Raw genomic sequence first — 21,861 nt, 5'->3', positions numbered from 1 at the left:
GTATTTTTATTATTTTTTAACATACAAAAATTAAATAAAAAAAGCAAAAATAATGACATGATTAAAATTAATTAAATTTACCGAAAAGATATATTTTTTTAATTTTTTTAATTAATTAAAATATAAAAAAATAAAGGATCAAAATTAGATTATAACAAAAATAATTAAACTCTACTCTCTCTTGTAGAAACATTAAAAAAAATCAAGAAGAACTCATGCAATCCCTGTACAAAACACCCCCCAGCACGTACTTTTATGTATTTTTTTAGGTTTTCAAGAATTATACACAAATTTTTCATGCATATAATTATATTTTTCTTTCTGTTCATTACTTTCTTCTCTTACATTTACTGAATTAATCATCGGAATATCCCCTGTCCTACCAGGAGACTGATGTTTCAAGAACAACCCATGGCCTGCGATACTATTCCCGGCCTGCCGTGTTCAAGTATATAGTTCCTTGACTGAAATTTTAAACAGAACTAAACGACGCCGTAGCTGGTTGGTGATCACTTCCATTGCACTCTATATATACTCCAAGCAGAAGTAAATGATGTCCCCATGGCTAGTTGGAAATAGATTTCAAGGACAATTTGTCATGAACGTGAAACACAAATATTGATTTTCTATGCTAGCTTCTTTAAAGTAGGATTATTCCAAAAGGAAAAGGCAAAGCAACGAATAATTTACTTTCTTCTTTTTTGTTTGTTCATTTTAGAAGCAAGAATGTGAATCTCGATTTCAAGCTTCAATATTATGGTTTAACAAATGCAATACATTTTTATAATGATCAATTAAGTTCCTGAGCTATAAAAAAACAGAGTAATTAATAATATATGCTTCTAAAAACGGATTAATTCGAAAATATCCCCACAAAAGGGGAGCTCATCAGCAAGAATTCACCAGAAAAGAATAGTGTATTTTAAGAGATCAATACAAAGTATTATTTAATTTTTTGAAATTAAAGAAATAAAAAGGTAAGATGGGTGGAAAACTATATAGCTAGTTAGTGATCATAACTCTCCAATAAATTAAGGACAAGTTCAAGATTCTAACTCTACCACAAGTAAAGATGATGGATAATCCAGATGCAGTCATGAAATCAATAGCTTCTGTCTACAGTTTTGGAAAAGGGGAGATAGCTTTCACATTTTTCATGAGTACTGAGGATATTATACCTTGCTCTCCATTCGTCTGCAGGTACTCCAATAGGGCATATCTGCGTAATCTTCAAGATAGCAGAATTCTGATATAAAGGAGAAGGTTGTTGTTGAGGATTGGAATAGCAAATTTTCTTCGTTTTTTTTTTTTTTTTGGTTTCAAGGAAAACATTAACCACTCTCTTCTTCATGCTGCCCTTGATGTCTTCCCGTACTACTGAAATCGATCCTAAACAGAAAATAAACGGAGACTTGTACTGTGCTCTCATGGAAGGAAACACGAAGAGCGTTGCAGATCTCTGCCTGAGGCTTCAGGATCATGCATTGCACGTAATAACAGTAACCGACGATACAGTACTTCACATGGCTACATATGCCAAAGAAGCATCCTTGGTAGAACAATTACTAGATGAGTTGCCTGATCATCATCTCGACAAGTTGACTCGCCAAAATGGTGTAGGAAACACAATCCTCCATGAGACTGCCACAAGCAACCATACTGTAGCTGTTGCACGTAAACTTCTGAAGAAAGCCCCTGGATTGTTAGGCATGCGCAACCACAATGGGGAGACGGCTCTCTTTCGTGCGGCCCGGTATGGAAAAACTGATATGTTCGACTTTCTAGCTGCTAAAGTCCCTGGATATGATGAATCTGGTTTGCAATTCTATGTACAGAGAAGTGATAAAACCACTATCCTTCACATGGCCATTCTTTCTCTGCATTTTGGTAAGCATTGTCAATTATAAATTCATTTCTTCCCCCCATCTGCAAGTCAATTTTGTTTCAACATATGAAGTTGATATTCTGATGCTGAATCGTTTTACTTACGTTGGACTATAGATTTGGCATACCAAATTGCATCGAAGTACGAACATTTAATTGGTCAAAGAGATGGTGATGGTATGACTGGTCTTCAGATTTTATCATGCAACCCATCAGTTTTTAAACAAGAGCCTGAAGATGGATTCATTAAGTTAGGTATGGAAGTATGATTATTGCACTTCTCATCTATAAATTCTTGGATTTTGTATTATAGCTTCCTTTCTTTTTCTGTCAGTCCTCTTAACAATCATGTAACTTGCCTTGTTTCTGCATAATAAACTCGTCCTCACATGACAGAATTTATATGCAATAAACAATTTCCAATTAACTCATTTCCTTGAAAGCTAAATCTTGTGGAAGTTCAGCATGGAGGAAAAAGGTTCAAAAGCAAAAAAAAATGTATAAATCAGCTGTGAAGCTTGCCAAGTTTTTAGTCAGAAAAGATACCTCCTGGGAGTGTATTTCTGTTGGGAAAACTAGGGACAACTAACCGGATCAATACAGCGGAATACAATTCACAATTCACAAGTCCCAATCCTTTTTCCCTCTTTGTGCAGTAAAAACAGAATCAAACAATGAACAAATATAATGCAACAATCACACAAATCAACGCCAAGATTTTTACGTGGAAAACCCGATGCGGGAAAAACCACGGGACCGGAGTCCACCTAAAAACTTCCACTATCACAAATAATGGGTTCACAATTGTTCTTCCTCAGATTCAACTAAGGGCTACAACAAATATATCATCAAGAACAACTTATTCTCGGATTACAACAAGATTAAAGAGAGTAATGTTAGAGAAAAGCTCACAACACTGACAGCCCCGTTTTCTGTCAAAACGACCAGCTTCCACACCACCAATCTTCAATCCAACCGTTCAGAATGAAGAGGAACGTGTCTAGAAGCTGCTGTCAAAATCTCAGCCCAATCCAACGGTGAACGAACTGGAAATCGAAGAAAGAAGACAGACTGCTCTGCTGCCTCTTCTTCCTTTCTTTCTCTCGGTTTTCTCTTCTCTCTTCTGTTTCTCTCTACTGCGTCTACAGTAGCCGAACCATTTTAATTTAAACCAAAGAGGCAGCCAGCTGCCTCCTTAATTAATGTGGTGGTCCCCCCATCACATGGTGCGGGACCACACAACAATTTCTTCTGGCATCGACGTGATGAAGCCTAAAATTCATAAGTATGGAGAAAAGGGAGGGCAAGAACGGCAAGAAGTACATTTGTATAATACAATTCCAGACCAAATGGAGAGTCGTGCAGAAACTCCTTTGATTTTGGCTACAAAGTCAGGCTGTGTGGAGATTGTTGAGGAAATACTCAAAGCATATCCCCAGGCAGTTGAACACATTGATGATGATGGGAGAAATGTACTGCATGTAGCAATCAAATACCGCCAACTGAAGATTTTTAAGCTTGTGACACGAATGGAAGTGCCTATGAAGAGGCTGGGAAGGAAGATTGATAAGGATGGGAATTCCATTCTACACAACGTCGGAAAGAAATCGAAGGATGTTGTATCTGATGAGAAGATGGAAGGTCCTGCATTCCTATTACAGGAAGAGTTACTCTGGTTTGAGGTGCACTTTTTAGACTTTTCACTTTTACCTTCCTGCTATGCATACCTATCATTCACATAATTCACAGGCAAGCAAAATATTTTTTGACTGTCATACTAATCTTGAATCCTGAAGCAGTTTGACTAGACGTGTGGCAATATTACATTCCATTTACACACTTTATAGCGATATGGTAGCATGAGTTTACATAACAATCCATCTTAAGAAAATAATTTGTGACTGTTTTATAAGAAGAAAGATCTAAAAAAATTAATGGTCTAATGGTATATATTTTTTCTTTTAAAAGTTTTTTGAAAGATATGTTCTCTTTGTTATCCATGTGAGAACGCAGCGCGTCGAAAAAGTCACTCCATCCCATTTCCAGGGTCATCGGAACAATAAGATGCTCACTGCAGAAGGGTTTTTCTTTACTGCAAACTCTGAACTCCGCAATTTAGCCAAAGAATGGCTAAAGACAACAGCAGAAGGATGTTCTGTGGTAGCAGTTCTCATTGCCACCGTTGCCTTTGCTGCAGCCTACACGGTTCCAGGAGGTCCGAATCAGAGCACTGGTGTTCCTGTCCTCGTCAACAAACCATTCTTTGTGGTTTTCACTGTGGCAGATGTACTCTCCCTTACCTTTGCTTTGACAGCAGTCGTTACCTTCCTCTCTATCCTATCATCGCCGTTTCGATTTAAAGATTTCAAGCATATACTTCCTAATAAGTTGATGATAGGCTTCACATTTCTGTTCTTTTCCGTGGCTATGATGATGGTAGCATTTGGAGCAACAATCCTTCTGATGATATACAGTAAGGAAAGTTGGGAAAAAATTACTCTATATGCAGTCTCCTTTATCCCAGTTAGCATCTCTGCACTCGTTTATTTCCCTCTTTATTCATCACTATCAAAAACCTACAATTACTTGCTCAAGAAGATTCCCCTCATTAAACATATTCTAGCTATACCTTGGAAGATCTCCAAATCTTTGAAATGTTGTTGAGTCGAAACCACTGATACCCACATTCCATGCCCACATGCAATTATCCTACACTAAATCCTTTCCATTTTCTGAAATGTGATGCCTGGTTACGTACGTGTTAGCACAAGTATTGGTTTCTGTCTGTAAACAGCTACCCATGGATGATTACAAGTATGATCATAATTATGTGATTAGTTATTGGTTTGTGAATTTTAAGGATTCAAAAAATATAATATTCTGATGCGTGCAATAAGTCACCGAGTGTTAACAATCTTTACTTTCAAGTGTTTGGGACTGCATTATTTTTAGCAGCAGAACAGTGTGTGTGCGGGTTTACGTATGGCAGGGGAGTGTAGGAAAGTAGACAAGTTGATTGTGTTATTTGCCCTAATGCATCATAAAGGCAAATTAGCTGTTTCTAGTACTTTACCCATCACACACATCATAAACTTCATAATCCAAAGGACAAGAAAGCCAGCAATTCTTGTAACATGGGCGTTTATTTAACTACTGAGTTCTTGATACCGGTCCCCTCTTCTTCCATTCAAGATCAGTGACAGCACATTTTGCTTGAAACCTGGTAAGTTCAATATGCAAAATGATCATGAATCTAGTTATCTAAACTTGGCTAGCAATTCTAAACCCTTAACATCAAAAACTTTGGTGCATTGAAACTTCAAGAGTCATAATTTCCAAGTGAAAAGTTCGTTTACAAGTTCTATATATTCTATAAAGTAATGACAGTTCAAGCATTAACTCCATGACTGGGATCTGCAGAAACCACCTAGCACTGAATAATTCAACCTCCAACGTAGAAATTAAATGTTGTAAAGTAGTGAATCAAGATGATGAATAACCTTTTAACTATTCTGATTGAGGTTTGTATAGTACTGTTTGAGGTAGCATTACAACATACTTGGTAGGACTGAACCTTCCGAGCTGGTAACCATCCACCAAGAATGCTGACTACCAACGCTAACATCTAAAAACTTTATCAATATTGTCCATCATTGGAATTTACAGCATAAAAACAAATTGGTGCAAATTAACATCATGGAAAACTTCAAGTATAATTCGATGATCATAATCTTCAAAGTTCGTTGACATGTAATAACTCAACAGAATTTTTGGTTGGTGTCTCCTGCCTAGTAGGAATCACTTCTGGTGTGCTTGCTGCATTTTCAAGGATTGTGCCAAAGGCTGGGAATCAGTCGTGAATTTGAAGATGTTAAGATGTGTGGCATGAATTAAAAATCCTTGCTATATAAGAACTTTGCATTAAACAATTAATGGAAACTTTATAGGGATAGGATTGTTTTGTTTAGGAATGGAATTCTAATAGAATTAAGAATATAAACCAATCATCCATTAGGACTAAAATTTTGTTCTCATTTTTTCAATACTGGTTTTCAAATTCTACCCAAGAGTCAACTACCGGCAAGTCCTAGATCATAAATCAAGTGAGTTGGCTAATGTTACCTAGAATAACTTAGTCTAAAACAAATATTCAACAGGTTTTTTCACAAAGAAATTATGTACTTATTTTTTTAATCATGGTTTTTAAACTTAGACCAGTCAACCTCCAAGCACATCCATGATCACAAGTCGTGTGGATTGGTTAGGATTACTCGGGCAACTGAATTTTTTATTTTACAAATATGTAAAAATAACATTATTTTGGTAAAAAATTTACAAAAAAAAAATTAATAGGTTTTAAGACGGGTTTAAAAAAAACTAAAAAGAATTTAACTAAAAAATTGAGTCCTTATTTTTTTTTATCATATTTTTTAAACTCGACTTAAGGGTTGACCCCAAGTAGCTCCTAGATCACGTACAAGTCGAGTAAGTTGACCGGGATTACCTAAATCAACTGATTTTTTTATTCTACAAGAATGTCAAAATTATATTTTTTATAAATATTTAACAAATAAAATTAACGAGTTTTGAAAAAATATAACAAAAAAATTTAGTCCTCATTTATTTGATTATGGTTTTTAATTAAAAATTTTTTGTTGGTTTCATGCCTTGGCATTTATTTTATTAAGGATTTTGCTTCATGATTTTTTTATATTTGTCTTCTATAATGTGTTATCAGTCTCATAACTGGGGTCATGAATTTAGAAAGTTAGTTTTAGTGAACTCCTAATTTTTTAGCGTATTTTTTTTTAAATTTCGTTTTCAAACATTTGGTTGGTTATAAATTAGTCTTTGTTATTTTTTTCACTTTCCTCTCTTTGAGATTATCTCAATCTCATGTTTCGAGTTATAGATTTGATAGGTTGACCTGAGTTGATTCGAATCTTTTTCTATTATCACTTTTTTTATATCTTATATGTCAATTTTTTATTAATTTGGTTTATTTATTGTTATTATTTTAAAAAAAAACATTATTAGATTAGTTGAAGTTATTAAACTCGGTTGACTGAATAACCGAATACTCTATTTTTTTTTTAAATCCTAAGTTTGACATGAAGTTTTTTTTTAATTAAAAAAAAAAAAGACCATCCACGATATAGGAAGGGTCATCTATCTAATATATACTACACAACCCAACAATCGAGTGGCAAATTCAACGGTTTGATTGAAGTCATTAAATTAATTATAATAACATTGATTAAATCTCATTTTCCAAACAATGTTAACAATACACTCCGAATCATAGAGGAGGTGTTACGTTCACCAAAATCCCTAAGCTTGCTCTTGATCGCTTGGAGCATAATCCCATAAAAATCCTTGGGAATATCCCGTGGTTTTTCTCCCACCAACGACAGCACAGTGGTTAGGTGAAGTACTCACAACAAACTCAACAAGAGAATCCAGACCGTCCATTTACCCCCAACCAAACCCTGCACCTCGCCACGTGTCCACCAACATAAGCCTGCAATATTTTCATATTGCCCAAAATACCCTCAGATCTGTGGGCCAGGCAGCAACTACCTCTCCGGGTCCCCCCACCCACATGGTCCCTTAATTAGGAAACATTGTTCAAACCAATTACTATGTTTTAATTTCTATCAAATTAAGGCTTCTATTTCGCCTTTTACACTTTTACTTCAACCTATTTTACTTATAAATTATCTATAGACACCGACCATAAAAAAAGTAAAAGGGCTGATTGACAACATATAAACAATCCAAGGACTATGTTGGGGACGGAGATTCCAATGATTCGGGACCGAAACACAAGTATAGGGTCCTTTTAACACACTCTCACTCACTCCCTCTTACAACGTAAAAACAAAAGGAACCTAAACGGAGTGTAGTTAGGTGTAACTACCAAAGATGGCTCCTCCTTCTGTAATCAATGGCGCCGTCGCCGCCTCTTCCGGCAACTCCGCTCCAGCCAGTGGACGCGTCGCTTCCGTTTATAGCGAAGTTCAATCTAGCCGCATTGATCACGCTCTCCCTCTCCCTTCTGTCCTCCAGAACCCTTTCCAAATCGTCGACGGTCCTCCTAGCTCCGCTGCCGGCAATCCTGGTCTGTTTTGTCTCTAGTCTCCTAGATCAATCAATATTATCGTAACTAAACTCTTGGTTAATCAATTAATCTCTAAAGTTTTGATTTTGTTTGGTTTTGTTGTGGTGTGTTTGGCAGATGAGATAGCGAAGCTGTTTCCGAATATGTTTGGGCAGCCATCAGCAATGTTGGTGCCAAACAATGTGGATACTTTGAGCTCAGATCAGAAGTTGAGGATTGGTGTCGTTTTGTCCGGTGGACAAGCACCTGGTGGCCATAATGTTATTTCTGGAATCTACGGTAAGCCATGTTAATGGGTCTGATTGTTGTTTTTATGAGTTGATATTGTTGTGTGTGGTTTGTGATTGGTTGGTTGTGGTGGCGGTGAAGATTATTTGCAGGATCGGGCGAAAGGAAGTGTGTTGTATGGATTTAGGGGAGGTCCGGCTGGGATCATGAAGTGCAAATATGTTGAATTGAATGCTGATTATATCTATCCTTACAGAAACCAGGTACAGTTGTGGTTTTTTATGTTTTTATTTGAATGTGGGATTGTTTTGAGTTAGTAAGTAAGGTTGTTGATTTTTGTGGTCGAATTTCTTTGGGTGTGTGCATGGATAATTGTTATATGAAGAGGAGTAGTTGGTTTAGATGTTGAATTCTTAACTAGGTTGTAATGTTTGGTAGATTAAATGATCAATGCAATTTGAAGGGTGTACTATGTGAAAGTTATCTTAAACATTGTTTTCTTTAGTTATTGAATGTGCATATGTTTCTTAAGCGGAACGTGATTTCTGATTTGGTTGTTACTTCTTTTTGTTAGGGTGGTTTCGATATGATTGCCAGTGGAAGAGACAAGATTGAATCACCTGAGCAGGTGCAACTCTTTCTGAACTTGTTTGTAGTGGAGACTCTTTTTTTGTATATTTTCCTAGTCTTTTTTCTCTTTGTTTTTTTTTTGTTAGACTTGATAGGATAAATGGGAATGAATTGCAGTTTAAACAAGCCGAAGAAACAGCTAAGAAACTTGACTTGGATGGGCTTGTTGTTATTGGTGGGGATGACTCAAACACAAATGCTTGCCTCCTTGCTGAAAACTTCAGGTATGCCTTGATGGAAGTTTGTTGTTGTACTATTTCTCAAATTGGGATAGGAATGCTGCTGGATTAGAAGAAAACTGTTTTTTCAACTACCATTAGCCTTATTGATATCACTTTTGTATCCTTTAATGTTCAATCAGGGGTAAAAATTTGAAAACTCGGGTGATTGGATGCCCAAAAACCATTGATGGTGATTTGAAATGCAAGGAGGTTCCTACCAGTTTTGGATTTGACACTGCTTGCAAGGTGAGTATAAATATTCTTTCCTATTTGAATCAAAATGCTAAGATATCGGATTTTCCTTATGTTATGCATTATGAATTTAGTTGTTGGAATTACTTGATTGTAGTCTTTCATTAAAATTTGCTTGAAAATTGTATATGGTTGGATGGAAATTCCTTGTTCGAAGCACGGCATCTTATCTCTGTATATAAAACCTTACAGATTACGAATATGATTGAGCAACACTAGTTCAACGTTTCATGAAAACTTGTTACTTTTAACCTTAGATATTTCATTTAATTAACTCTCCTAAAAATGTTAATATATCACAACTTTCATTACACTAATGCAAATTTCCCAAAGCTTGACCCTTTAATTCTGGATTTTGTAGAATCTCAATTTTGCTACTCATGGTCTTAAATTGTATGTATATGTGCATGCATTATGCACACATGTTTGTGCAATATATATTTACACACAAATATGTGCCTGTGTGTGTGTGTGCAGGGATAGTCTTTGCACTTTCCATTGATACCTGCCTTGCCCACCATGCTTGAGTTGTCCCATTTCATTGACATCTTTTCCGCACATTTAATTGTGAAAGGCAATACTGCTGACAGTATTATGCTGGACCCTACTGAATTGGTTGCCATATTATTGCTTGTATGCAATTTGCATTTCTGTTTAACAATTTTTGGACATTTATGATTCTATAGCATGTATTGTCACCTTACCTTGCTTGTGTTATCAATATTGTTATAATGGGATGAGGTTGCAACTAATCCTAATTCCATTAGTAGTTTGATATCTTTTTTGTTACCAGCTTCACACAATAGAACATTAATAATATATGTGGTTCATGCAGATATATGCAGAAATGATTGGAAATGTCATGGTTGATGCTCGATCAACTGGAAAATATTATCACTGTAAGTTTGTACTTTGATTTTCTTTTTCAAATAAATTCCTATTATCTGTCTAATGAATCCGTAGTGAAGATAAATACTAATATTAGCTAATTGCATTTGATGAGTGTCCTCAGATATAGAATTGTGCAGATGGCTATTTAAATCATGCTATCATTCTCCCTCAACAAGCACTAGAACATGAACTGCCACTAACTTCTCTATTTTCCCTGTAGTTACATTATAATTGTTATCCAGATATCTTTATTTTCTTTGCATCTACACAACTGAGAACTGATCCTGTCTTAATTGCAATGGGCTATCAGGAATTTGCTTTTTCCATACTTGCTCAAATGTGCTCAAGCATGTTATACACATTACTGATTATCCAAGTAATGCTTGCTCATAATCTGTGTTTCCTGCAGTTGTCCGGCTTATGGGACGTGCAGCTTCTCACATTACATTGGAGTGTGCCTTGCAAACTCATCCGAACATCACCATTATTGGAGAAGAGGTGCTTCTTTTAATATGCCTCTTTAGTTTTGAATGTTTGACCAGTTGAGTTTGTTAACTGGTAATTTATCAGTATATCATGTCTTGTGCATCTCTGTGGAAAAAAAACTTGGTTCCATTGTTGGTGACTGCTTTGGACTTTGTCAAGTTTGAAGTACCTTGTTTTCCTCCTTTGTTGCATCTAATTATGATCCCCATTTTTTGTTAGTTGACTCTTCCAAAGTAATTCCCTGGCTTAACTCATTAGTAATTAATGCTCAAGCTGATCTGGGAAAGTTGACATTGTGTGTAGGAAAGCTCTTCAGCCAAATCATTTTTGTAATTTCTACTGTTCAGTTATGTTCATTGCAGAAAAGCTTCCCATAAATGTTCTCTTACCCTCTTTTATCTTGTTGCAGGTTGCTGCTAAGAAACTGACGCTGAAAAATGTTACAGATTACATAGTAAATGTAATCTGTAAACGTTCTGATCTTGGATATAATTATGGTGTGATTCTTATTCCTGAAGGTTTAATTGATTTCATTCCTGAGGTAAGTTACCTTTTTGTAACTTTAGTGGCAATGTCAATTTTCTCCTTTATTTGAACGCAATGTTCATTTTGATTCTACAGCAATCCCCATTCAATTAATCATGTTTATTGGATGTTTACCTTTTTGTAACTATAGTGGCAATGTCAATTTTTCTCTTTATTTGAACGCATTGTTCATTTTGATTCTACAGCTATCCCCTTTCAATTTATCATGTTTATTGGATGTTTCTTTTCAGGTTCAGCAGCTTATAGCAGAACTGAATGAGGTTTTGGCCCATGATGTCGTAGATGAAGGTGGGCAATGGAAAAAGAAACTCACAAATCAATCTCTGCAGCTTTTTGATTTTTTACCACCAGCAATTCAAGAACAATTGATGCTTGAAAGAGATCCACATGGAAATGTCCAGGTATTTATTATGTATACCATTTTATGTCTGATTTCAACCATTGTAATTAAGCTGGCATCATTATTCATAACTCTGCTTTTACCTTCAGGTTGCCAAAATTGAGACCGAGAAAATGCTTATTCAAATGGTTGAGACTGAGTTGGAGAAGAGGAAGCAAGAAGGTTCATACAAAGGCCATTTCAAAGGACAGTCCCACTTCTTTGGGTAATTATAACTATTAACTAAAAATCACATCTCTATTATGAGTCACTATTTCCTCTGTCCAATATTACATGATCTGTTTGACAAGACATTGGACATTGTTCCTATCCTGGAGTGTAATGGAAAGATTAGTGCATGATTTGTTGTTGGTTTTCTGATACATGGTTTGTACTGCTCAGGTATGAAGGAAGATGTGGTTTGCCTACAAACTTTGATTCTACATACTGCTATGCTTTGGGCTATGGTGCAGGAGCTCTCCTTCACAGTGGAAAAACTGGGTTGATATCATCAGTGAGTGATTCTATCCTTCTAGTTGTATTTGCCTTTTCTGAGTGGTATAAGACTACTAAAAGGTTGTGCTATTCGTGACTTCTTGTAACATCAAAGTTTTGGCACTACTGATTTAGTATCTTAATTTGACAATGTTATGTCTCCAGGTTGGGAATTTGGGTGCTCCTGTTGCAGAATGGACAGTTGGAGGGACGGCATTGACTTCTTTGATGGATGTGGAAAGGAGACATGGTATGCTCTCTTTCTTTAGCATGTTTTGCACAGCCTTATTGATGACAAGATACATTCACTTCCTGGTTTGAAGATACAAAATATGTAGTGGGTTAGAGCATGCTGCATCAGGATGTTGTATTATGGATCTAATTTAAGCTTCAAAAGGTTCTGAGAACTTTTTGTGGACCAGTCTAGGGACATTTCCTGAGTTCCCTGTCTCTCACAACAAGAAGGTTTTTTAAATTCAAATGTATTTTATTCTTTTCCAGGTAAATTCAAGCCTGTGATCAAGAAGGCAATGGTAGAGCTTGAAGGTTTAAATTCTTTCTTAAGCATCCTCTTTTGCTCTTTTTTATTTAATGTGTAATTCCATCTCACTAATGATAGTAACTGTGGCCTCTGTTTCATTCATTATAAATAGCTTCTGCTTTGTTCTGAAGAAGTAATAATAATTTCTGAAGAAGTATAATAATTACTAGCATGTGTTGCTTGCACTGATCATTAATTTGGATATAACCTAGAAACATGTTCAGCAAATTTGACAATCTCGATGAAATTTCAGGTGCACCTTTCAAAAAATTTGCATCCCTGAGGGATGAGTGGGCACTTAAGAATCGGTACATCAGTCCTGGTAAGTCATAAATTTATCAAGCAGTAGCCTTTAATTGGCTTGCTTACATGATACCAGTTCTATTACACCAAGTTCTTTGTAAAACATGCACTCCAAGATTATCTATTGTGTTTTAACTCTATTGATTCAATCTCAGGTCCCATCCAATTCATGGGCCCAGGATCAGATGCCATTAGCCACACTTTACTATTGGAATTGGGAGCTGATGCTTAGGTGTATTGATAGGTGTGCAAATTTATGCTCTTCAGAGAGCTGCAAAGTTCTTGGGACAGGCATGAGATCTTTTTTTTTTTTTTTTTTTTTGGTTGGGAAACTCAGTTCTACATCCATCAATTGAACTTGCGCGTTTGAACCTTCTGGTTCCTTTCATAAAAGTGAATAATTTTTTGGCTTCGCCAAAATAGTAGTGAATCTTTTGGCCCCCATCTTCACGATCATGGTTGTCATTGAAGAAATACATGCATTTAAGATCAAGTCCTTGCAATTGTGGCAAAAGATAAGCTGACATGAACATATGTTCCAAGAACATTTATCATGGCAGGATTGATTTTATGCAAATGTTATGTTCATCTTCATCCATGACTCCATGTACTTTATCAACTTAAATTGACAGGAAATGCAATTCTATTTAGATGATATTGGTCCTACTTGTAACCAACTGCTGGTTTCTTTCTTTTCAATAGTAATGAATTTGAGTCCATAGAAAGGGTTTTTACTTTTCTTTTTTTCTTTTTGGATTAGATGGTTAGGGTTACTGTTGGAGTCAATTCATATAAGTATTGTGGATGATTTTAAAAATATGTTCTTTAAATATAGGAAGCGAATCTTTTTCATACAAGCCAAAAGGGATTGTAAGCACTTTTTTTTTCATCTATCAAACAAAAAGAAAGGATCCCAAAAAGGATTTGATTTCAAACAGAAAATTTTCTTTGCCTTTTTTTAATTATTATTATTATTATTATTATATACAATTTTTATGATTTCTTGTCTAAAAGCTCCATGTATTGTTGCTTTGTTTGTTTGGCTTTTCAATATCCTCTTTACACGTTACTGGAAAATCTCATGTACATGTCTCACCTTTATGGATCTTGACCTGCTTCTTTATCCGCCGTTTCCTTTTTATTTATTCTTCTATAGAAATCAACTTTCTTTTTTATGGCTTCATTTTTGTATAACATGATCTTCTAGGGTGCAATTTGGTATTTTCTAATTCAGTTTCAACGTCTTGTAATAGGAGTTCTATTTTAAATTTTTTTTCTTTTTTTTTTGAGCGGATAAATGTTCTTTGACTTTTTTCCACAAGGGTATTCAGTTTTTTTTTTAATTTTCAAGTACAAGCAAATAGTATTTTTAGCCTTATAAAATACAAAAAAGTTGTCTTTAGAATAAAAATATATTTGGTTAAAAAAACAAAAATAAAAAAACAAAATAAATATATTTTTAGAATAATTATAAGTGAATTTTTATATTTTTTTATATAAAAAAAACACATAAGTCTGATATGGTTATTAAATCTAGATACTTGAGTCATGCCAGATCCAGACGCAGGTCTGACACAGCTGCCAGATATTTTTAATATTTTTTTTTTAAAATAATATTGATTTGCTGCTGGCAGTAGTATGGTAAAAAAAAGAAGAAGAAGAAGAAAAGGTACTTGCATCGATATGAAGTTCTTTAGGAAAAAAAAAGCTGTCCTTGATAGCACACATATGATGAAAATGATCTTAGTTTATAGACTTAGCTTAATAGTGGAGCACTATCTCTTCTCTGTTCTAATACGTACGTACACGCCAAGCAGTCAAGCACCATAGCTCATATATACCTGGTGCCTTGTCTCGAGCAATAATTGAGGGAATTCACTTCGGAAGGTGCAAGAAACGTTCCTTTGCATGTGAGAATAGTCACAATTTCGGTTTTCTTTACATCATTGTGAAAGGCCATTCAATAATAGAATAACAATAGTGCTGGACAAGCATCACATCATAACCACCCAAAAAGGAGAGTTTTTTTTTTTTTTATTTAAGCATATTAAAAAATAACCTTGTACAAAAAATATTTTTTAAAATAATATTTAAAGAATTGCAGGTTTTGGCATAATTTACAAAGAAAAGAAAGAAAAAAAGAAAGATTTTGAAAACCCATCAAAACTTCAATGATAATAATAGTAATATTATCAAAAATAAATTTAACAACACCAAAATATATCATTAAAGATAATTAGAGTGGATCACATCAATTGTTTAAAAGCAAGTGAATCTCATTATTTTTGAAAGTTTATATGACTTACTTCATTTACTGTAGATAATATTTTTTATATTATTAAATTTATCTTATCAAGTTTTTTTTAAAAGCTAGTATTATTATTGGATTTTTTTTTTATTTTTTCCTTCCTTATTTATCGTCTTTTTTTATTATAAATTATGTCAGACCGTTCTATAATATGAGAAAGTCACTAATAATACTTTCGTCCAACTTTTTTTTATTTATATGCTACTTTTTTAAATATTTTCCAAACTATATTATTTTTAAATTATTTTATTGGACTAGAGTACAAAAATACTCCATAAAAAGGAAGTACATAAGCTCATGGGTTCAGGGAAGAATATACACGTTCATGGGATAGTGATAATAGGAGTAAAAGAACTCCTTTTTATACAATGACAAGAACCATAAGCAAAACCAAAGTCAAAGAGTGTGATAATCGAGAGAGAGAGAGAAAAGTGGTGAAGAGAAACCCAAGGTCTAGTGCTATGAGCCACATGGTCCAACCACATAGTCATCACCATTACCGATGTCCAATAATCATGGCTTTTGTTTTAGCTTCACCTTCGTCAATGGCCACCGTGAGCTCGAGGCATAAAGCCATGACACTGGTGCATGGGTCCACCCAAATTCCAGTCGTCATAGTGACTCCATGCTCCGGGCATCGGAGCCAGAGGTTATTAATGGTGGTATGATTTTACCTTCTCCAACACCACCTTCTTACCTGCCTGAGTTATTGTTCTTCCAACCTCCATTAAATTAGATTAAGAAAAAAAAAACAATTGTTTTTGGGAAACGCGTTTAAGTTATGGTTGTAACAGCAATAATTTCTCCAGTTGTAGCAACCATTTAAATGCAGAACATATCCACTATTGTCTCTTTAAATGATGGAATTTTTTTTAGTACTTTTTTTGTTTTTTTTTGGAAAAGTCATTAAGGTTCTATTTTGTATTGTGATTAGGGTTATGTTTTTTACCAACAACAAGTTTAATCTCTTATTTGCATTGATCCACTAAAAATTCTTAGATGTTGGTTAAAAAAAATTATAATTTGTAATTTTTTTAAACTTGGTTTTTTTTAAATCATAATTACAAAAATTATCACAATAATAAACACACTTTAACATTAAATATTGACTCTAATGTTTTTCTTATTATATGTATATGTATTATTTAAGTGGGTTTGTGTATTAATTCAGATTAGTTTTTGTATAGATGATATTGGCCTAAAAAAGTAAATTATATTGAATACTTGTTATAAAGTTCAAACTCAAAAATTTAAGGATGACAGTTAAATGATTATTATAACAAAAATAATTATATTTTTTTATCTAATAATTAGATAGGCTAAAATATAATTAAGAAATTTTAAAGGCATAGTTTTATAAAGATTTTAATATTTTAGGGCTTCAAGATCCCTATTGCTATTTTATCTAAGATATATATATATATATATATATATAAAGAATCAAAAGTGATATGATAAGCAAATCAACATATGAAATTCACAACTCCTTGGAAGTGTAGTTGAACTGGTTTGGTTCTGAATTTATTCCCTAGAGATTACTAGTTTGAGTTCCACAAACTTCGAAGCCACTAGAGGTTTACATGATCGTTAACTTCAGAGCTCATGAAATTAGTTAATATACGTGCAAACTGGTCCAGACACCCATGTTAATCTAAAAAAAAAACATATAAAATTCACCATCCTCTCTTTTTTTGTAATTACAAATTTAAAGTATTGTTATCATTGTTTAACCAGCTGGAAATTATGACTGAATCCATGACAATCAATTATAAATATGGTGTGGCCAACGAAAAGAAGCACATCTATATTAAATCATGAAAGATTGCAGATAATAGATTATAGCTTGAAATGATTTCTTCACATAAAGAACGAAGAATCAAAATAAAATTTCATAATTTAAATAAAATTTCATAATTTAAAAATATTCTGTGTTTATCATTATTGGTGAGCAGAGAGTCGAACTAGTAATTACGAAGAAAGCATACCTCTTAGCTATCATCTACTTTATTTAAAAATAAATAAATTTATAAAATAAAAATATATATTTTCTTAACGATCAATAAATATATTTCTATATCATTTTGTCCATCAATCGAGGCTAATTGTATTTTCAAATAAACTCAATAACACACTTTTATATCTGTTTAGTGAATTAAAAAACATATACATATTTTTTTAGTATTGATCTTAGAACTTGAATATAAGGCGAGAAGGGAGGAATCATGGGATCTACTTGTTAAGGTTAAATTACAAATGTTTGAGGATTTATAAAGGGCCACATACAATAATTCAAGGCAAAGAGACCCTCTCATGCTTTTTTTCTAGCACATCATTATTCAGATGTCAAAGTGTTTTTTGTCATTATAGAATCAAGGATCATGCTGTCTCTGACTCTCTGCCTGCCATGAGGTTTTCCAATGCCACAATTATTATTATTATTATTATTATTTCCTTTTGTACATCTTGCATTATTGCGCTGAGTTGGGTCATATTTTGAGACGGCATAAACAAAAAATACGGTCGTTTCTTTCGTTTAGTAGTTGACTTCACAACAGCAGCTCACTTGATTTGAGTGAAATCAAGGTATTTGTTCACAACACGGTAAATTGTTGATTTTTAATTAATAATTATTAACGACAATTCTTTTTTTTTTCATAAAAATAAAACATTGCTATTAAACTCATCGGTGATTCACCCTTTTAGAATCTAATTTTAACTGAGTTTTAAATTAAATTAAACAAAAATTAATTTATTTAGATATAGTTGATTTAATGGATCAGTGATCCAATCAATCTAATTAAAATTCAATTTAATTTAAAAAATATTAAAATAATATCATTTTATATTTTTATAAAAATATATAATATAATTTCATTTTAAATTAATTAAAATTAACTTGTATAGCTTACAATCGAGACCATAAACAACATCATGAGTTAAAACAAGTTTGAAAACATTTTTGTTATAAAAAAAGGATTCTTGACAAGAATTACACAACACAAAGTAGGCGATTGAACAAATTGTTATCAAGAATAGTTGGATTGAGAATGTGCTAATTAAATAAGGTAAAAGTTTTTTTTTTTTTTTGTCCTGATGCTATATAAAATACGAAATATTTCCTTCCATTCCAGTCTTTTAAGGTTCTATCTTATCGACTTTTCTGCTTCTTCTTCTTTTTACCATGGACGGGGGAGTGCAGGGATTGGAGGCCATTTCAACATCTACAAGCTTTTTTGGCCTACCTATTGTCTATATAAGTATGTGTTGTATCTTTCATCAACTTGTCACGTTAAGTCTACGACTTGACAACAATCAAAGCAAGCTTTTCAGAGTACATCGATGAAGATGACATGTTACCAAATTAATAAGAGATTTGATTTGTTTAAAATATTATATAGACAAATATTTTTCTGATTTTTCATATGTTTGTTTTTTTTAAAAAAAATATTCTATTAGAAAACTTATTAACCTAAATGTTTCATCATTAGTTTTTAAATTTAATTTATATATTAAAAATATTTTCAACTATAAAAATTTTATAAATAATAATTTATTTATAATACCATTTAACAATTTTAATAAACATTATCTCCTCATCACAACTTTTACCATCATCTTTATGGCCACCGTAAATAAAAAAATCCATGTTCTACAAGGTAATTTAATATGATGAGGTGTATAAATATCTCGAGTCAATAAGTAACATAAGATCATATCAAATATAATTATACATAATAATCACAACATATCTTTATTATACATTATTTATTTATAATTAACTAACTCAAGCAATAGAGAATTTTATATTATAATAGAGAATTTGTTTTGCAGAAGTTCATGTGTTGATTAAAATTATAGTTTTTCTCAATCAAAGTTTTAAAAGAAAGTTTTTAATGGACCCATGCAAAACTATATATGTATTAATTATTAAAATATTTTAAAATTTATAATTGAGGTAAAACACAGATCACACCACAATACTAAACAAAAATTTTAAAAAAAATTCTCAAAAACACACAAGGCCAACTTTGAAAAACCCTAACTCAGTTTAAGGTTTTTCCAACCTAATCTATTGTATTTTTTACTTTGTTACTAACCAAACTTTCTAAAAAAAACTTCATATATGTGATTTTGTTTTAGAAATATTTATGCGAAATAAACCCACCCTGAAAAAGAGACTGGTATTGATGCTATAAAGCTGGCAGATATTAGACTTGACATTAAAATAAAAAAGAAAAACAATATCCTTTTTTTCTTTTCCAAGTTCTTGATGGTTGAACAGAGTGTCAAGAAATTTCGTACCAAATGGCCACAAGCCCACATGGTGCAGTCTCTCTTTTTGTAGGTTTTTGAAATGCACTTTTGAGAGGCAGTGATTAGGCACTAACTGCATCCTCCTCAATAATCAAACATACAATAATACAAAGACCAAGACAGACTCACTCACTGCCAATACTTGGAAAGTCATCTCCAATAACCCTTTCTTGTTTTTCCAACATTAAGTACATTCTTGATCTTACGCATCCCTTTGGCATTTTCCACACAGCATCTTCCTCAATGCTTCCGGCACTGCCCGTTCAGAAACAGATACAGTGATTTCTGCACCGTTTATCTTGATCACATCCGATCCAACAGTCACATAAATATAATTTAACCATCATTGTTATTAAACTTAATCCTACTAGACAAGTTGATTTGGGACCTCGTCCAGGTTGTGTTTCAAGAAAACAGACGGTAGCTGCTGATAAACTCGGTGAAAACTCGATTTCGAAAATAACATCCTTTAATTAACTTGCCAAACTTCTTTTTTTTTTTTTTTTTTGATTAACGTGGGGTGTCCGGGCCAGCTTGCGCGCACCACAACTATTCCCCACGGCCCACTGGACACCCTGCAAGCCCAGGAGCAGGTAAGGCACCGCGGGGGTTACAGGCGTACACATAGAGGGTTCGAACCCGGGACGGGGACGGAACAAGTCACACGGTTGACCACAGCAGCTAGACCCTCAAGTGTATTAACTTGCCAAACTTAAACCGAGAACTATTGGTGATAACAGGAATTAATTGATTGGTAGTCATAACTAAAACTTGAATGGAAACCAGTGAGCAGATGATCATTGATTAGGCCAATAAGGCATTACAGTTTACAGGCTAAAACAACAGCTACCTTCAAAAAGCCAGGGGGCAGTTGCTGTCAAGATGGAAGAATGAGTGAAGGGGTATGCTGTGCGAGTGTGAATGGGACCCAAAAGGGTTGACGAAATAATGTTTGTTTTTGCATGCACATGACTGATCATTTTCCCTACAAACAAATTTCATCAACAACACATAAAAATTAAGCCCGTATCTACCATGCAAACATCTCTTCTCTTCTCTGATCGTCCTTGCTTGTTAGATTCCAAGTGTCCCACCAGCTCACCGTCACTCCTACAAGCTCACAAGCCAAGCACTTAGCCCATCATCCCTAGGGGTCCACTCACGTTGTCACCTTACACACCCCTTTTCTTTCTTTCTTTCTTCGATTTTTAGCAATATTTTCATGATGGCAACCGTGTGAAGGATTATATTTTTATACATTTGACTTAATTTTATATATGTCCATCACATGGTTCAAATCCTTAGTTGATATCTTGTGGAACCCATCTTGCCATGCATGAATCGCTGTCATGCTCACTAGTCCTTAGCTAGATCGATGTGCATTATTGTAAAGATAAGAGATCATATGATATAATCAGCTATAATATGTGCACTTGAGCATTTGACATGAAGGCTTCACTCACTTTCAAAACTATATATCTTGATGCATATATAGTTGATGTTCTTGTGGGAGAAATCAAGATTGTAAGAATTTGTCCATTTCGCAATGCATCACATGTAGTATGCTGGAGGTTTCTATGCGAACAAAGATGAATAATATGAGACAATGGCTCATGCAATTATCTAAACCAATCGAGAACTTCATGAAGGACTACTGTACGTTGGTGGGTGGCAAGCATCTTGACATAGTGTATTTAATTGATGCGTAATCTTGAAGCTAAGACTTTTAGATTCTTTTTCTTGGGAAGAAGTGAAGTTGAGAGAGTGGTGTCTACTTAATTGTATGGCCAAGGCCTATCCGAGATTATTAGAAATAAGGTACGGTTCTCGTTTTTTTTTTGTATTAAAAATATTTTAAAAAATTTTTAATTTTTTTATTTTTATTTTATTTTAAATTAATATTTTTTATGTTTTTAAATTATTTTAATGCACTAATATAAAAAATAATTTTAAAAAAATTAAAAAAATATATTATTTTAAAATATTTTCGAATAAATTAAAAATACTTTAAAAAATAACAGAAAAAAACTTCCCAGCATTATTTTAATATCCATCAAAAAACAACGGAGTTATATTTTTGTTTTATTGGGAAATAATGCATTGCATGCTACTTGGGTTGTATTGTAGTACCCAGAGAGTATTTACAAATCAAGTTTCTATTATCTTGATATTCTATTCATTGAATAAAATTTTTTAAAAATTTAATCATTATCCAAGTGTTATTTATTTAACTATCAAGAACAACATTCCTCAAACTTTTAT

The 21,861-nt window shown here is 33.5% G+C and overlaps 2 protein-coding genes across 2 annotated transcripts in view; both read left to right on the top strand.

Annotated features, from left to right (window-relative positions):
* Window positions 1–2,453: 2,453 nt before the first annotated feature.
* Window positions 2,454–4,777, top strand: LOC127904058 (ankyrin repeat-containing protein ITN1-like). The gene is made up of 2 exons (XM_052445697.1): window positions 2,454–3,566; window positions 3,898–4,777. Exons 1-2 carry the CDS (start codon window positions 3,087–3,089, stop codon window positions 4,546–4,548), a joined length of 1,131 nt encoding a protein of 376 aa, XP_052301657.1. The 5' UTR covers window positions 2,454–3,086; the 3' UTR covers window positions 4,549–4,777.
* Window positions 4,778–7,730: 2,953 nt separating this feature from the next.
* Window positions 7,731–21,861, top strand: part of LOC127904057 (pyrophosphate--fructose 6-phosphate 1-phosphotransferase subunit beta) — a 45,329-nt gene continuing 31,198 nt past the window's right edge. Inside the window, exons 1-16 of the mRNA XM_052445696.1 lie at window positions 7,731–8,005; window positions 8,123–8,284; window positions 8,375–8,496; window positions 8,808–8,861; window positions 8,981–9,087; window positions 9,225–9,330; window positions 10,172–10,235; window positions 10,637–10,725; window positions 11,123–11,254; window positions 11,490–11,660; window positions 11,749–11,864; window positions 12,041–12,152; window positions 12,299–12,383; window positions 12,635–12,679; window positions 12,928–12,996; window positions 13,133–13,221. Of these exons, the coding sequence (XP_052301656.1) occupies window positions 7,810–8,005; window positions 8,123–8,284; window positions 8,375–8,496; window positions 8,808–8,861; window positions 8,981–9,087; window positions 9,225–9,330; window positions 10,172–10,235; window positions 10,637–10,725; window positions 11,123–11,254; window positions 11,490–11,660; window positions 11,749–11,864; window positions 12,041–12,152; window positions 12,299–12,383; window positions 12,635–12,679; window positions 12,928–12,996; window positions 13,133–13,209 (1,707 nt within the window). The 5' untranslated portion in view covers window positions 7,731–7,809 and the 3' untranslated portion in view covers window positions 13,210–13,221. The remainder of the gene's footprint in view (window positions 8,006–8,122; window positions 8,285–8,374; window positions 8,497–8,807; window positions 8,862–8,980; window positions 9,088–9,224; window positions 9,331–10,171; window positions 10,236–10,636; window positions 10,726–11,122; window positions 11,255–11,489; window positions 11,661–11,748; window positions 11,865–12,040; window positions 12,153–12,298; window positions 12,384–12,634; window positions 12,680–12,927; window positions 12,997–13,132; window positions 13,222–21,861) is intronic.

Source organism: Populus trichocarpa, chromosome 11 (assembly GCF_000002775.5).
Source record: "Populus trichocarpa isolate Nisqually-1 chromosome 11, P.trichocarpa_v4.1, whole genome shotgun sequence".
In the NCBI taxonomy this organism is placed as follows: Eukaryota; Viridiplantae; Streptophyta; class Magnoliopsida; order Malpighiales; family Salicaceae; genus Populus; species Populus trichocarpa.
This window is presented reverse-complemented; position numbering and strand designations above follow the sequence as displayed.

Coding starts and splice junctions, on each gene's coding strand:
- LOC127904058 (XM_052445697.1), top strand. CDS start 3,087: ATGTGGTGGTCCCCCCATCACATGGTGCGGGACCACACAACAATTTCT. Junction 3,567..3,897: donor AAGAGTTACTCTGGTTTGAG/GTGCACTTTTTA, acceptor GTGAGAACGCAG/CGCGTCGAAAAAGTCACTCC.